Source organism: Typopeltis vanoorti, chromosome 11, assembly GCF_054136105.1.
Source record: "Typopeltis vanoorti isolate ZY-2024b chromosome 11, IOZ_Tvanoo_1.0, whole genome shotgun sequence".
In the NCBI taxonomy this organism is placed as follows: Eukaryota; Metazoa; Arthropoda; class Arachnida; order Uropygi; family Thelyphonidae; genus Typopeltis; species Typopeltis vanoorti.
Window position 1 is genome coordinate 112928567 of NC_143559.1, and position 14653 is coordinate 112943219.

The 14653-nt window shown below is 36.5% G+C and overlaps 1 protein-coding gene across 1 annotated transcript in view; it reads right to left on the minus strand.

Moving 5' to 3' along the window:
- Nucleotides 1-2603: 2603 nt before the first annotated feature.
- The window catches only part of LOC150101956 (uncharacterized), a 37964-nt gene continuing 25914 nt past the window's right edge, over nt 2604-14653 (minus strand). The window contains exon 2 of the mRNA XM_090400755.1: nt 2604-3811. Within this exon, the coding sequence (XP_090256881.1) occupies nt 2684-3811 (1128 nt within the window). The 3' untranslated portion in view covers nt 2604-2683. The remainder of the gene's footprint in view (nt 3812-14653) is intronic.

The following is a 14653-nucleotide window of genomic DNA, read 5'->3' on the forward strand; positions in this document are numbered from 1 at the left end:
GTGTAATCTTTTGTTAATACCACACCAATCATATACACAGAGATGGAAGAAACCAGTAGAGGAAATGTGAGAGCATTGACTTCTACTCGATCTTGGATTGAGCGGGGTGGATTAAGAAAATTTAGAGATTAAGAGGATTAAGAGAATTCATTAGCACTGCAGTGAAACTGTATTTTGAGAGATTGGGATATGATTTCGCCAGAAATAATTAATTTAGTTTAATTAGAAGCATTGAATCGCTAAAGATTCAAATAACGTTGATAATTAACATATAAATGCATTCATTTCATAAATAATGTGAGCAATTATAAACCATAATAAACACTGACGATCAGGGGCATCTCATGCATAGGCACTACCGAACTGCAGCACCCCCAATTTTTCTCGATATATAAATATATTTATTAATTTATTTATATTTGCTTGTAATATTTAATTTTATCATCAACAATCCTATACAATTCTCTTATTTTGTATAAAAAATAATAAAAATCCATCATGTAGCACTTAGGAGGACGTAGGACGCTAGGAGCACTGTGTTTACCACAGTGTCATATTGCTACGCTCGCAAGCATATGCACGTCATAGTGAGATGCGAGCTATTTTACTCCATCTCTTTAAATATTTGGACATTACAATTAAAGACATAACATTTGTTTTAGTTTTTATTTTAGAACATTATTGGGGTTATGATATGGATTTTATTTTTAAGTAATTTTGAATTATACTAAACTGTATAATTTTATCGATAATAAACAATATTTTTTCATGTTTCAATTTTTTAAAAAAAATTTTACCATAATTTTGATATTTTATCCAAACACGTATACACTGTACTTACAGTGTGTATGTATATTTCGAAAGTCGCAACATCCCCATGATTTCAAGCCACGAGTCACTACTGCTGACGATTTAAAAATAATTATAAACGTCAATTTAGATTTTTCCTGGAAAACTTTAGCTTTCGAACAATCCCCGCATATATCTCGCACCACGATTTTTAAACTTGAATTTTATGGGGGGAAAAAAGTGCGAGTTATTTTCTAGTAAATACGGTACTCGCTTGAAATTTCGTGAATGATCAAGTAGTGTGATTTCAAATTTCCAGCTTGTATTTTAAATGCCAAAATACAAATGCATGCCGAGAATCCTTAACAATCATGATCTCAAGGGTTGTAGAGATAATATCACACTTTTGCCTTCTGCTATTATGTTTAAAGTAAAAATATGGAAAACTTAACAGATATTATCTGAACAAATATATTATGTTATTTATTCCGTGATGAGACGTTTGTCTTGATAGGAATACAGCTCTCATTTTCGCATTCTAGACAAATAAGAATGGGGGGGGGGAAGTATTGCCTGCATCATTTCAAACTCCATTGCTGGGCTACGCAATAAATGGTAGTATTATCATTTATTTTATTTTTATTATTTTATTATTTTTTTATTATTTTTTGTTCGCAAGTACATTTCAGGAAGATAAGAATACCATGTTTCTGATCATTGGTATATTTTGTCGAGCCAGCACAGTTTACGCTTAATTTGAACATTTTTTTTCTCTTGTATAACCATTCGAAATGATACAAAGTAACAACTACGCTCCAAGTGGATGGAATTTTATCAATTCGACATTTTCTGTTCACTTTCTGCATCATTTATTGTCCCACGCAATGGAAGATTATGTTGTTTAATTATTATTATTCAGCAAGTCTTAATCCTAAAGATTAACAAAATTAATTATTAATAAAAATAGAAAATCCTTAATCTAATTATGATACTAATTGTATACTGTAGGTTTATATACAACCTTTCGTGTTTGCGACTCGCATAATTTTTATTTTTTAATTTTTTTTAAGAATATTTTTCCTATTCAAATTGTGATCAACGTGCTTATTGGTACGTTGTACCATCTCAATGATAGGGCAATTGCATCCACTTCGGGTGTAACATAAATTTGATGGATTTCAACTAGCAAGTCATCTTTCTATACACGTTCAGCAATAATAAATTTAGTATTTTGAACATGCATTTTCATTGTTACTGTCTGACCAGAGATGCGAGAACCTTGGCTGGCACAGTGCCAAGAAAAGTCAATTCATGTTTAAGAGGAGAAACGAATAAGGCGATGTACGAATTCATCACCAACGCAAAATCACGTGATGTGTACGTAAAAATTTCCAATTGTTGTACAAGCAAAATAATTACCACTTTAAAAACTAGAATTTTCATAAAAGAAAAAGCTAATTTTCCGACGTATAATAAGAATCACACATTATTGATTACCCTATTATCAGAATGGATTCGCCTTCTTCTGCTATGCGCAGAAGTGTCGAGGGGTTTCGCATCTGTGGTCGGACAGTACTGAACCATCTATGAAAACAATATTACTTAAGAACTTCTTAGCGTTTAGGGGGATTACTCTACATTGCACAGTTCATCCGGTTCACTTCCACTCATTAAATATATTTCGTCTTTTGATTGCTCGTGTTCAGCCAGCTGGTTTATATTATTATTACGTATAACTCCAGCAGTCAAAAACTCATTGGGAATTTTGTGTTCTGAAACAGTGGAGAAGCATATTATTAAGAAATCTATTAAAATACCTTCCGAAGTGTAATGTTTTAATTATAAAATAACATACAGTCTTAATTAAAATATTATATCAGAACCGTAGATTCATTCATAAGAATGTCCCCTTGGCTTTCTCCTTTATCGCGCACAGGTCGCATAGATGCACATCATAATGTCCCCGTCGTCTCCCTACGAAATACATACCCGCGATCAAGATGGCCACCAACGAAACGAGACCAGCCACAATGATCCACGCTGCCAAAGGGAGACAAATATCCGTTTGCTTGCTCACACTCAGTGCCACCTGGTGATCCTTGCTGCTTAAAACTCTTATGTCGCGTAACAAAGTTGTCGCTGCCACTCTGGTATCGCTTTCCATTTCACGCTGGGAAGATCGTTTACTCCTAACAAAAGTGGATGTTGCATTATTAATAGAACAAGTGTCACTACAGTTGCCATAGCAAATCTCCATGTTACACTTGATGTAAAAGTGAGGGGTGTCGGGCAAACGAAACGCTTTGAAATGTGAAAACATAATAAGATTAGCTCCAGTTGAGCGGGTATCTCTCGTTTTGTAAAATGGGGTCATCATTTCGGGTCGTGTGACACACCCGCTTTTATCTGTTAGCGGGACTGATCTTCCATTGCCGTCAGAAGCCAAACAATCCATCATTTTGGCATCGTAATGTTCGGATGGATCTTGAACGTACACTACAAGAGTCGTGTCATCTCCAACATGCACGTACTCAACGGACGGTTTAGCAAAAGGGCCTCGTCCTGCTTGAACTTCCATGATGGTGTTGATGGAATTTTCCGTAAAGGTCAAAGGAACAGTGAAGGAAGAATCCACCTCAAAGGGACGTGAGGATACTCTCTTCATCATGTTGCTGTACCAAAGGCAGCGCAGTTGACGGGCCATGTCCCATACCTCTTGAATATCTGGATCGTTTTGTATGACGATGATGTTCTCGATGTACATGTCCGGTTCCCGTGATTCGCTTTCCACGGTACCACATCCAGATAACGGAATGTGAAAAGTGAACAACCTTCCACCCACACCACCAGAGCGTGGAGTAACGTAGCGACATTTTGGAAGATCATAATAGCCTTTCGAGTAGATAATACCCCTGAAGTCTTTGTCGAATTCCAGCGTCACCATCATTCCATTCTGATTGCAATCCACTTGTAAATTATGAATATGAGGCACTTCTCCCTTGTCGCCAGATGACAGCCATACCTGAAAAAAAAAAAAAAAGTTTATCAAAATTTCACGTATGAAGAAATGAGAAAAATTCGACTTTAGCATCCTAAAGGAATCTTTTTTGAAACTTCTGAAATTATTTGTAACTTTTAACAGTTTATCTCACCGAAAAGAAATTAAAAAAAAAAAGCACAATTAATAAATTCTATTAATTTTCTTAGAAAAGCCCAATCGACACTTATTTGTTTGATAAATAGATTAACATATTACATGCACACAGTATTAATAAATACTGGCGTCTAAAAAGCAATAATAGGCTTCTATAATGATAAATATAATAAAAATATAATAAACTGAATAATTTGCTATTTTTTTTATTTCGTTATTTTTTAAATCAGTAATATTCAAGCATATAGTAAAGAATGGTTCAATGGTTTTTTTTTTTACGTGCGCCTCATGTCTAGGAAAAATCTTGATGGAAAGTGGACAAAGATTGAAAAGATCTGAAGAAAAAAAAACGGATGCTGGAAATTTCAATTTTTGATGTCAGTAAGCATACAAACTCGTAGACTACCGTATCGAACATATTAGAATTAAATTCGGAAAGTGGATATCAGAATTAATACTATTAAGTGTGATGAACATATGAGGGTTGGGCTGAAAAGTTTTGTTTTTTTTCTTTTTCTTCTCCTCAGTAAAGAGAATGAACATTCAATTGTAGCCTCCATAGTCGGCATGAAGACCTGGGTTCGACTATCATCAGTGAAGCGAGAAATCTTTATCAGGTCTTTTCAACTAAGATGGATCCGGATCCAAATGCCAATACTAGTATCCTGAATACTTCCGCATCCTAACAACAGCAATATTTCATTGAAACATATACTTTTGTTGAATTTTATTCTACAGTTTGCATACTTATTTTTCAATATAATCACCTCTGCTATACACACACTTTGCTTAAGTTCAGGTAGCTTCATGAGTCTCTCACGATAGAATTGAGTTGTTTTTTTTTATTGACTGACCCACATCTTCACCGCTGTCTTAACTCCATCATCGGATATTCTCTCAAATATCTCTTCGGTTTCGGCAAGAGATCAAAGTTACATGGAGCTAAGTAGGGAGTGTATGATTGGGTGGTCCAAGATCGTAAAACCAATAAAGTGAATCTCTTCCGTTTTATGTTCAGTTAATGTCCACTTGTTAGGTTGCACATTGTCACGCTGGAACAATAGCGAAGGAATCCTATTGCATTGGGCACATGCCAAGGGCTCTAGAAATCTAGCTACGCAAATACTCTGTAAAAAAAAGTTTTCAAAAAAAAAAAAAATCTGCATGTCAAAACACACCGCAGCGAACAAATTAATCCGAACAAGCCGAATTTTCGTCAAGTTTTTGGTTTTTGTTTCAGTTTCAATTTCGGTTTTAGTTCACTATTTGGTTGAGTGCTGCGTGTTTGAACTGTCTCTACGATGGTTATTAATAGTTTTGTGCGTTTTTAATAAATAAGTAGACATTTGTAGTGGTGTATTCATTTTGTGTAACATCTCCAAGAAAGCTTTCACTAATCTGTACACTCTCATCACACATCCACGGCTCAAAGACAAATTACCAACGAGTGTAGTGTTGTTTTGAGTACAGTACTGTTAATGCAATTTTAAAGAGGTTTGAGGAAACAGTAAATGTGGGTGAAAAAGGGGAAACCACACCTGCTAGCTAGGAAAAGCAAAATGAGTCGCAGATTGTCTACTGTAGACTTAAACAGAGACTTGGCAGTTAGTGGAATTAATGTTTCTGACATGACAGTCCGTCGAAGATTGTTGGAAGCAGGGAGGACTGCTCACGGACAGAAAAAGAGGTTCCAGTGGAAAAAAGTGGACATAAATTCGACTGTTGGGAAGTGGAAGAAGGCCATATTCTTAGATGAGAGCCATTTCTTTGTCCAAGGACACCGAGTATCCTATGTTTGCAAATTAGCGGCTGAGAAGACATTTCCCGCCCACCTTCAACATGCTCCTAAATATCAGCTAAAAAGATGTTCTGAGGTTGTTTTACACATGACGGTCGAGGATGAAAAGTGACTGATACATAAAAATATTGGAGAAAAGGGTGATCTCACAGACCCAGAAAACAAAGAACTCGTCTTCCAACAGAATCTCGCTCCATGCAACACTTCAAAAAAGTGAAAGAATTCCTCAAAAATCACAACACCCAATTTCTTCAGTGGCCAGGTAACTCTCCTGATATTAACAAAAAGAAAATTCGTGGTCTATAGTGAAAAAGAGACTTCAAAAATTAAATTGTGATACAAAGGATACAATCCATTATAAAAGTATGGTTTGGAGATGCAGAAATTAAAACAAAATTTGTTCTACGTTGGAGTTTAATTTTTGTAATATTTCTAAATAATATTTCTAAATAATTAATGAACTAAAATATTTCTTTAAAATATGTGGGTGTTAGGATTAATTTGTTCGCTTCTGTACATCAGATTATGGCGTCAACTTTTGGTGTTGATGGTGGTGATATATATATATACACACATACGAGATGGGCGAGTGATTATGATGATTCCTGAGAAACGTCTTTTCGAGATGCATCTTTTTATCTTTAAAGTTTGGGGAAATGTAATGGTCTACAGTTTGAATAACACACTTCTGGATGATGCTGTATACTTCCTATATTGTGGTGTTTTTATGGAACAGAGCTATGTTTCTATGTTGCTTTCACCACGACAATGCACCCATGCTACATGTTGGCGTTGTTTGAAAAAAAGCTTCAAGAAGATAGAGAAAAACTCAACTGGCTATAAAGGGTCTGGTGCGAGTAGTACCAGGACCGACTGTAGGGTATGTGGCGCCCCTAGGCCAGTTTTATTAACACCTTGTAAGACGAGACAGGCAATATAAAATCCTTTATTGTTAAAAGCAGTATATAGTTATTGCCAAAATGCGTATGGAGCATTCAGCATATCAGAAAGTAGGAATTTTTTGTACAGTTTTAATAGCCATGTATAAATTAGTTTTCAAAGACCTATTAATCCAATTAACTGCTTAGTTAACTAATAATTAATTGATTAACCGGTTATTTAATTTTTCTAGTTTATTGAATGCCCCAGACTGGTTCACAGCTGTAGAGTGATAAAACGGAGTTTAGTGCGAAAAGTAAATACAGCTTTTTTTTTTTGGGGGGGGGGGGGGGAGGGAACACTGCTCCTACCGCCAACGCTTCGACTCTCTGGTCCTCTTTAATACTATTGCTTTTTTTTTTTTTACGATGTTGGCGCCCTAAAGCCATTGCGCCCCTAGGTCGGTGCCTCTTGTGCCTAACTCTAGAGCTGACCCTAGTCGTACCACAGTGCATCCAACTACTCGTATCATCAGAAGAGAAACTGGCAGAGAGTACGAGGGTGGTCTGAAAAGTTCTTGGCCTAACAATGCAAAAGCGAATTTATAATTTCAAAATTATTTTTATTTTTCAACATAATCTCCCTTAAGACTAATACATTTATTCCAGCGATGCTCCAGCGCCATTATCCCATCACCTCTTGATTCGAAGAGTTTTAGTTTTGGGACAAGATAGAAGTCAGAGAGAGCCAAATCTGGGGAGTAGGGTGGATGTTCCAAACAATTCAGAGTGCAGATCCCTTACTTTTCCCATTGCCAAAACACCTTTGTTGGCAGGTGCATTGTTCTGATGAAAGATGATTTTTTTTTTTTCTTCTGCAAACCGGGTCTTTTCTCACGAATTTTTTCGTCTAGTCTGGTTAAAACATCGAAATAATATTTCCCGGTTGTTGTTTTACCCTCTTCATGATAATTAATAAACAAAACGCCTTTAGCATCCCCAAACACCAATGCCATGACCTTTCCTGCTGATGGAACCGACTTTATCTTCTTTGGCGCTGAACAACCAGCTTCTGTCCACTGTTTTGACTGCTGTTTGGATTCTGGTGTGTAACGGTAAATCCAAGTCTCATCCATAGTAATAAATCGACGCACAAAATCATTTTATTCTTGTTAAAACTCCAAACACGGTTCAGAGATTTTCGTGCGGGTGAGTTTTTGATCTGCTGTGAGCAAGCATGGCACCCATCTTGAGCAAAGCTTTTTCATTTGCAATTCTTCATGCAAAATATCTCCTTCACGTTCTTTTGAAATGCCTATAGTCTCAACAATTTCACGCACTTTGACTCGCCGGTTATCCAATACCATATCGTGCACTCGATCAATGATTTCTGGTGTTGTTACACTTTTTTTTTTTTTTTTTTTTTTTGGACGTCCTTCACGTGGATCATTTTCAACGCTGGTACAGCCACGTTTAAACTCGGCAGCCATTTTTCTTAATTGTCGAAAACGAAGGAAAAGAATGCCCATAAACTTTTATGAACGAAGGAAAAGATCGAATGAATTTCTTTTGGCGTTAAACCTTCTTTTACATAAGAATTTTATAACCGCACGATACTCAATTTTATCCATTTCAAGGGATACAGACAACACTTTTGCTTCAGACAGCTGTATAAAACAAACTACTTGATAGAATGACTTGCAATTTCACTTGGATGCTTATGACAGATGTACCAACTTAGGAAAAAAATCGTGCGATAGTGTTACCATCTATGGTCGAGGCGGAGAACTTTTCAGATCACCTACGTATGTCGAAAAAGATTTGATCAGGGTCAAAGGTTGTCGTTCTCAAATATAGTTCTATCTAAATGCACATTAATCGCAGTGTATACCTTCTGGAGGGAAATCTAGAAAATATTCCTCGCATCCTTGATATATTCGAGTTTTGGTTTGTAAACAAATACCTATTAATATCTTGCAGAGAGAGAGAGAGAGAGAGAGATAAACTCATATCTTGCTATCTCAAAGACGAAAGTTCCTTTCCATCATGCAATCTTTTTATTGGTGTGTTGCAGTTCCGTTTTTAGTTCCGACTACAAATGCCTTAAACAAGAATAGCTCTCTTCCACAACTCCTAACTTCTCTTCCGTAACATAGTCAGGTACATGACATGTCGAAAAAGACCACGATTCGATTACCCTTGCTGAACCGAGAAACATTTACTCCTCACTCAAAAGTGAGTGAGCCAAATTTCACCTTCACATTCATTCGCATTGCTGCACATTTAATGGTTTTGCAAGCAAACAAGGGGACAACAGGAATGATGAAAGCTCTCAAGGGGACCAAAGAATGAGAAGAAAGAATTCGTAATAATCTCTCTCTCTCTCTGTCTCTGGGGTGCCATAATTTTTACGCAAAAGATCGATCGGCAAAGGGATTCAAGAATTATTAGGGGTGGAAGTCTGGTAAGCCTAAGTTTTTACGGATAATCTATAAATTTCATGATGGTGGTGAAGAATTGGGCGCTTTAAAAATGTACATTTTAATAAAAGAAATCCCTCCCAAAAGGAAACCCATACGTACTGTCTAAAGTTGCAAAGAAATTATCGTGGTCACGAAAGAAGTTAAGTATAAATAATACAATTAATACAATCAATGAAGAACACCTGATTACACTTGTACAGTATATTCGTGGATGACCAATAAAACATTCTGTTGACAGATTTAGCACGATTGATTATCGCTCGCAATTTTTGACAAAGGGAGGCGGAGTATAAACATCTGAAAAATAGCATTACGTAATTTATGGACAGGCCCTCAGAGGAAGTAGGCTAACAGTTCTGTTACCGCAACAAACGTCAGTTACCACAACGGCCAATCAACAAGAATGCAATGGAAATTCCCCCTGCTCCCTTAACGAACGTTAAAACATTTATGTTCACCTGCATATGAACTGCTCAGTGCATTCCACGATATGAACGCTGTGTTATTAATTGGATTATTTTTACGGTCATTATTCTACCTGACCTAGTGGTCAAAGTTCACCTTCCTTCAGATTTACTGAAAAACGCACTTAGACACATGAAAGCAAATGCTTTGTCACGTGCTTTACAAACAAAGTAGGTCGGAAGCTTTAACGCCACCTGATCACCTTGACCAGATGAAAGATCGAAAAGCCGAGCTTATTGTGGAGGTAAAGATTAACGATACTTGAGTGTTTTCCCATGAGTTTGCTTGCCTCCTCCGTTTTAACTGGGGTTCCGGGTCAGTACCAAGGTTAGGTATTTTACGTGCGAACGGAATAATGTTTATATATATATAAACATTCGTGGTCCTTTCTAATACAACGTACCGCTAGCAAATCAAGCGTACTTTAAAGCATAAAGGGAACTAAACAGTCCTTAAATAATGTAGTTCTTTACATTACTGGAAATGCGATATGCTTTGAGGTAAGCGACTTCGAGCAAGTTGATATACACTTCCATCGGTTAGCACTATTTTAGCACAATTTGCACATCGCATCCGAGATTACCCGTGGTTGATGGCATTAAAAGTTAGAAACATGAAAGTTAAAATAAATCCAAAGAACAATCAAGCAACCTATATCAACCGATGGGAAGAAATATGAGAGTTATGCGTTTCTTCCGTTGTTGTGCACCAGTGAATTTTTCCATCCAGTTCATTACAGATACAAATGTAAAGGTCGTGCCAGGAGTGACGCAAAACCATAATCAGAAACAATATTTCCGTTCGACCTGCATGGTGCAGAGCTCGTCGTCATTGGACAATGGATAGTTCAGATGTGATGCCAAGCTGCAGATCACGCGATACGTAATCTTCTGCTCGTGATACTCTTCAAATCAAGGGGATCTGTTTACGTATGCAGGATGCCATATGAACTAATTACTATGTTGAATCATCCTCTCTACCTCTACTAATGAAGTGGAATGTATTCCTCTTCATTTAGTTTTTGTGCTGATAATGATAGAACTGCTGTTCGGGCAACATTGTCGATTTCCCGAGTTTGATCGACAAGTTTTTATTAATATACACCGACTGTGTGGGAAACTGAATCATTTGGCATTGTATTTGAACACGATAGCAATCAGCGAGTTCAAAATAACATTCTTCCATCAGTACAGCATAGTCCTCGAACAAGTATTTGCCGAACAATATTATTCGGCAAATACTTGGAATACCTGAAACGACTGCTTGAAGGGGAACCCAATGTAAAGGGAGTTTACTTCCATACCATCTGTAAGAGAAACAGCTCCTTGAATTGAAGGGAAATATTACAAGGCGGGAGAAAACCTTTATCGTGGACGCCTCCAAAGTATGATGTATGCATTATACTTTATTCATCAGTGAAGTGATGAATACTGCATGAAAGGCTGTTGCATAAACTGCAGAATATGGGATTGGAATATGAAGTCTTGACTTAGATCAGGGGATGGTTGACAGACAGATATCAAAAAGTGCAATACAGTGGGTGTAAATCTGCTAGATTTAAGGGACAAGTGGTGTACCTCAAGGTTGAGTCCATGGACCATTATTGTTCGATCTGTACTTTAATGACATCAGACAGGGTCTAACATCAATGTGCAATTGTTTGCCGATGATTGAAGATAGGCAGGGCAATCAGGGATGCTACTGATATTCAGCAATTACAAAATGATTCGTGTAGGCGGGAAATTTGGGCAAACGAAAATGGCTATCAGTTTAATGTTAGTAAGTGTAAAGTTATGCACTTTGGCATGATTAGAATTCCAGCGGCATATTATATTAGCGGGGTTATGCTACAAGAAACTGAAGAGGCAAGGGATCTTGGCGTATTGGTGGATAGAAATTTAAAGTTCAAAGTTCACATAGCATAAGTTGCAAATACAACTCAGAGGATAATTTCTATGCTGAAGCGAACCTTGACATGTAGAAATAAGGAAGTCGTTTTGCATCTTTATAAGGCTTTGATAAGATCATACCTGGATTACTGTGCGCTGATTTGGTCTCTCGGGTTCCAAGGGGATAAAGAAGCTGTGGAAAGGGTGCAAAGAAGAGTTACAAAGATTATATCCGGATTATAGGATATAGATTATGAGTAGATTTTACGAGTATGTGGATTACAGACTCTGGTTAACAGGAGAAAGAGGGGTGTATGATAGAAGTCTACAGTAATCCCTCGATTAGTGCGTTTTCGATTAGTGCGTCTTTTTTTTTCGATACCCAAATTCGATTAGTGCGCCTCTAAAATTGGATTAGTGCGCCTACATGCATCTTAAAAATAAATGTTACATTTAAAAATTTTCTCTCTATCCTGGAATTTGTCATTTTAGTTTTCTAAGCATTTTTCATGAATAAATATTTTATATTGGAAATATTCTGAGGAGAATAATATTCGAGAATATGTCGAAAAGCTCAGACCCAGAACGCCTAATATTTGTGTATCGTTAATTTTTACACATCGAAACCTTTCAACATTTGGGAAAGGGAATACCGCTGTTTATGACCGGTCATAAAAATTGCCTGCAAGCGGATTATAACAATCGACGGCTTATCCTCTGTTCTCGAATCTGAAGGAAATGACTACTGTGTAGCAAATGTCAGTGACCAAGCATATTTTTAAACATGGAAATATTAACAAATTATCGTTAATTTTCACATATCGAAATCTCTCAACAATCGGGAAAGAGAATACCGCTGTTTATGGCCGATCATAAAAATTGCCCGCAAGCCGATTACAACAAATGGCGGCGTATCTTCTGCTCTCAAAACTGAACGAAATAACATCTGTGTCGCAGATATTAGTGACCAATCAGCAAGAAAGTGCTGTACAGTATATATTTATTGTCTTTCAGCTTCATGGTTTTCCTTTAACTATGCCCTGAGACATACTTTGATTCTTTTATTAAAAAAATTAAGGTTCAAAAAAGAAATTTGTGGAACGAATCACACGTTTTCCCATAGGTTATTGTATTCGATTAGTGCGATTTCGATTAGTGCGGCTGTTTTAAGGAACGCATTAGGCGCACTAATCGAGGGATTGCTGTATAAACTTTTGAATGGGTGTTATAGGATATCAACTGAGGAAATTTTTCGTTACATTGTAGTTGGGGAGAGAACACGGGGGGGGGGGGGGGCATCCATGTTGCCTCTAAGCTGTTTCAAAATCATTAGTACCTGAGCTGACAAGAGCACCAGACGAAACGGTCAAAATTGTTAGTTATATCAAAAGTAGACCGTTATGATCAAGATTGTTTGCAGCACTATGTTCCTCAATGGAAGCTTCTCACACGCAGGTGCTTATGAATACTGAAGTGAGATGGTTATCTCAAGGGTGAGTTCTTTCAAGGTTCTATGAACTAAAAGAAAAGCTTCTAACTTTTGTGACAACGCAATCTAAGTTAGCTGATTTTTTTTAGCGAGCAGCTATCGTGCAGCAAGGTTGCATTCCTTGCTGATGTTTTCCAAGCTTTCAATACGTTTAATAAAAGTACACAAGGAAAGCAAAAAAAAAAAAAAAAATTCTTTATAACGACAAAATTAACACTTTCAAAAAAAAAAAAAAATAAAACTAACGTTTTGGAAAGAAAGAATCAACTACACTACGCCGCATCGCTCGAGGGTCAGCGCGTTACAATTGTATGTAATTGTACAATAGCCGACCGAGACAGTTCCCTTAAAGCGGTTATTATTTGTAAACAGAATATTATTTTTATAATTAATTGAACGTAAATTTGTTGAGACTTGTTTTATCCGGTATTTGCGACAGCGCTACACGATACTTACGCGTGGTGTTATATCAGTTGGAAATTACCCTTGTCTTTTTATTTACATTTTCCAAGAACTATTTGAACGCCCCCTCGTAGTTGCTGGGGCCTTTTATCATTGCCCGTACCAAGTACCAGCAATCATAAAAATCAAAGAATCAATATAAATGTAATTAAAATATTTCTATATCAATTCATGTATGAAACATCAAAAATTCTATTATCAAATTTTCTTAGAAATTTGAAAATTTGGGGCCCCTCTGAGCGCGGGGCCCCCTGTATGAGGCCCGAAAACCGACGTCTGAGCCGTCTCTGATTTTTTTGTAGTTCATTACAAGGTGTCATGAATAAATGGGGTTTTAAAGAGGGTTGCGACTGGTTTCGTCTTTGGATTCACATCAGAAACGGTGAACAGAGGAAACACACACACATATCCCGTGCATCCACATCAGATAATAATGCTTGTTTTTTATATTGTATATTAAATTTATATTAAATTAAATTTATATTTTATATAATAATGCTTTTTTTTTAAATCTAGGTTTTAGATATTGAACCAAGTTATTATAAGACTTTCTTGCTTAAAATAAATCAAGGAAATGTCAAGAATATCAAGGAATATTTCACACATTCCTTGTGCATAACTTCAAACACGAAGAGGCAGAAATATCTTCAAATATCCTGGTTTTATCTTCTGTTACTTTAGAATGAGCACGTGTTGATTCATTTCCCAAAAAAAGACAAAGTTCAGCTGAAGCTTTAGGTATTCCATTTGGCACTTATGGACATGTTCAGAGAATTTCTGGTAATTATCGATTGTAATGGAAATTTTTTTAAAAATAGTAAATACAGCCTATAGCTAGCTTATATCTTTTTTGCTTAAGATCGTACATTCTGTTGTCAAGGTTATGGCGATCACGTCTACACGATCTCTGTTGATATTGTTCCATGGAAACAGCTGTTAATTAGTAAGCTTCTTTTTAAAATCATTCTCTGACCTGAATGTACCGAAGGATGAATTCTGTTAATTCTAATTGAAATAAATTGACTATACATAAATAACTGCAGAATTGTATGCAAAGAATTGTATGTGGTTTATCAGTTCATGAGAAAGATTCCGGTAATTGGACCAGTGGCCTATTTAGGTATTTCCCGTCCCTAGAAAGTGCCGCCCCCCCCATATTTAATGAACATGTTGATTTACATGCATAACCTATTTATATCGTAAATTCGTAATATAAATATAATTACAAAAATGAGAGCCCGGAAAT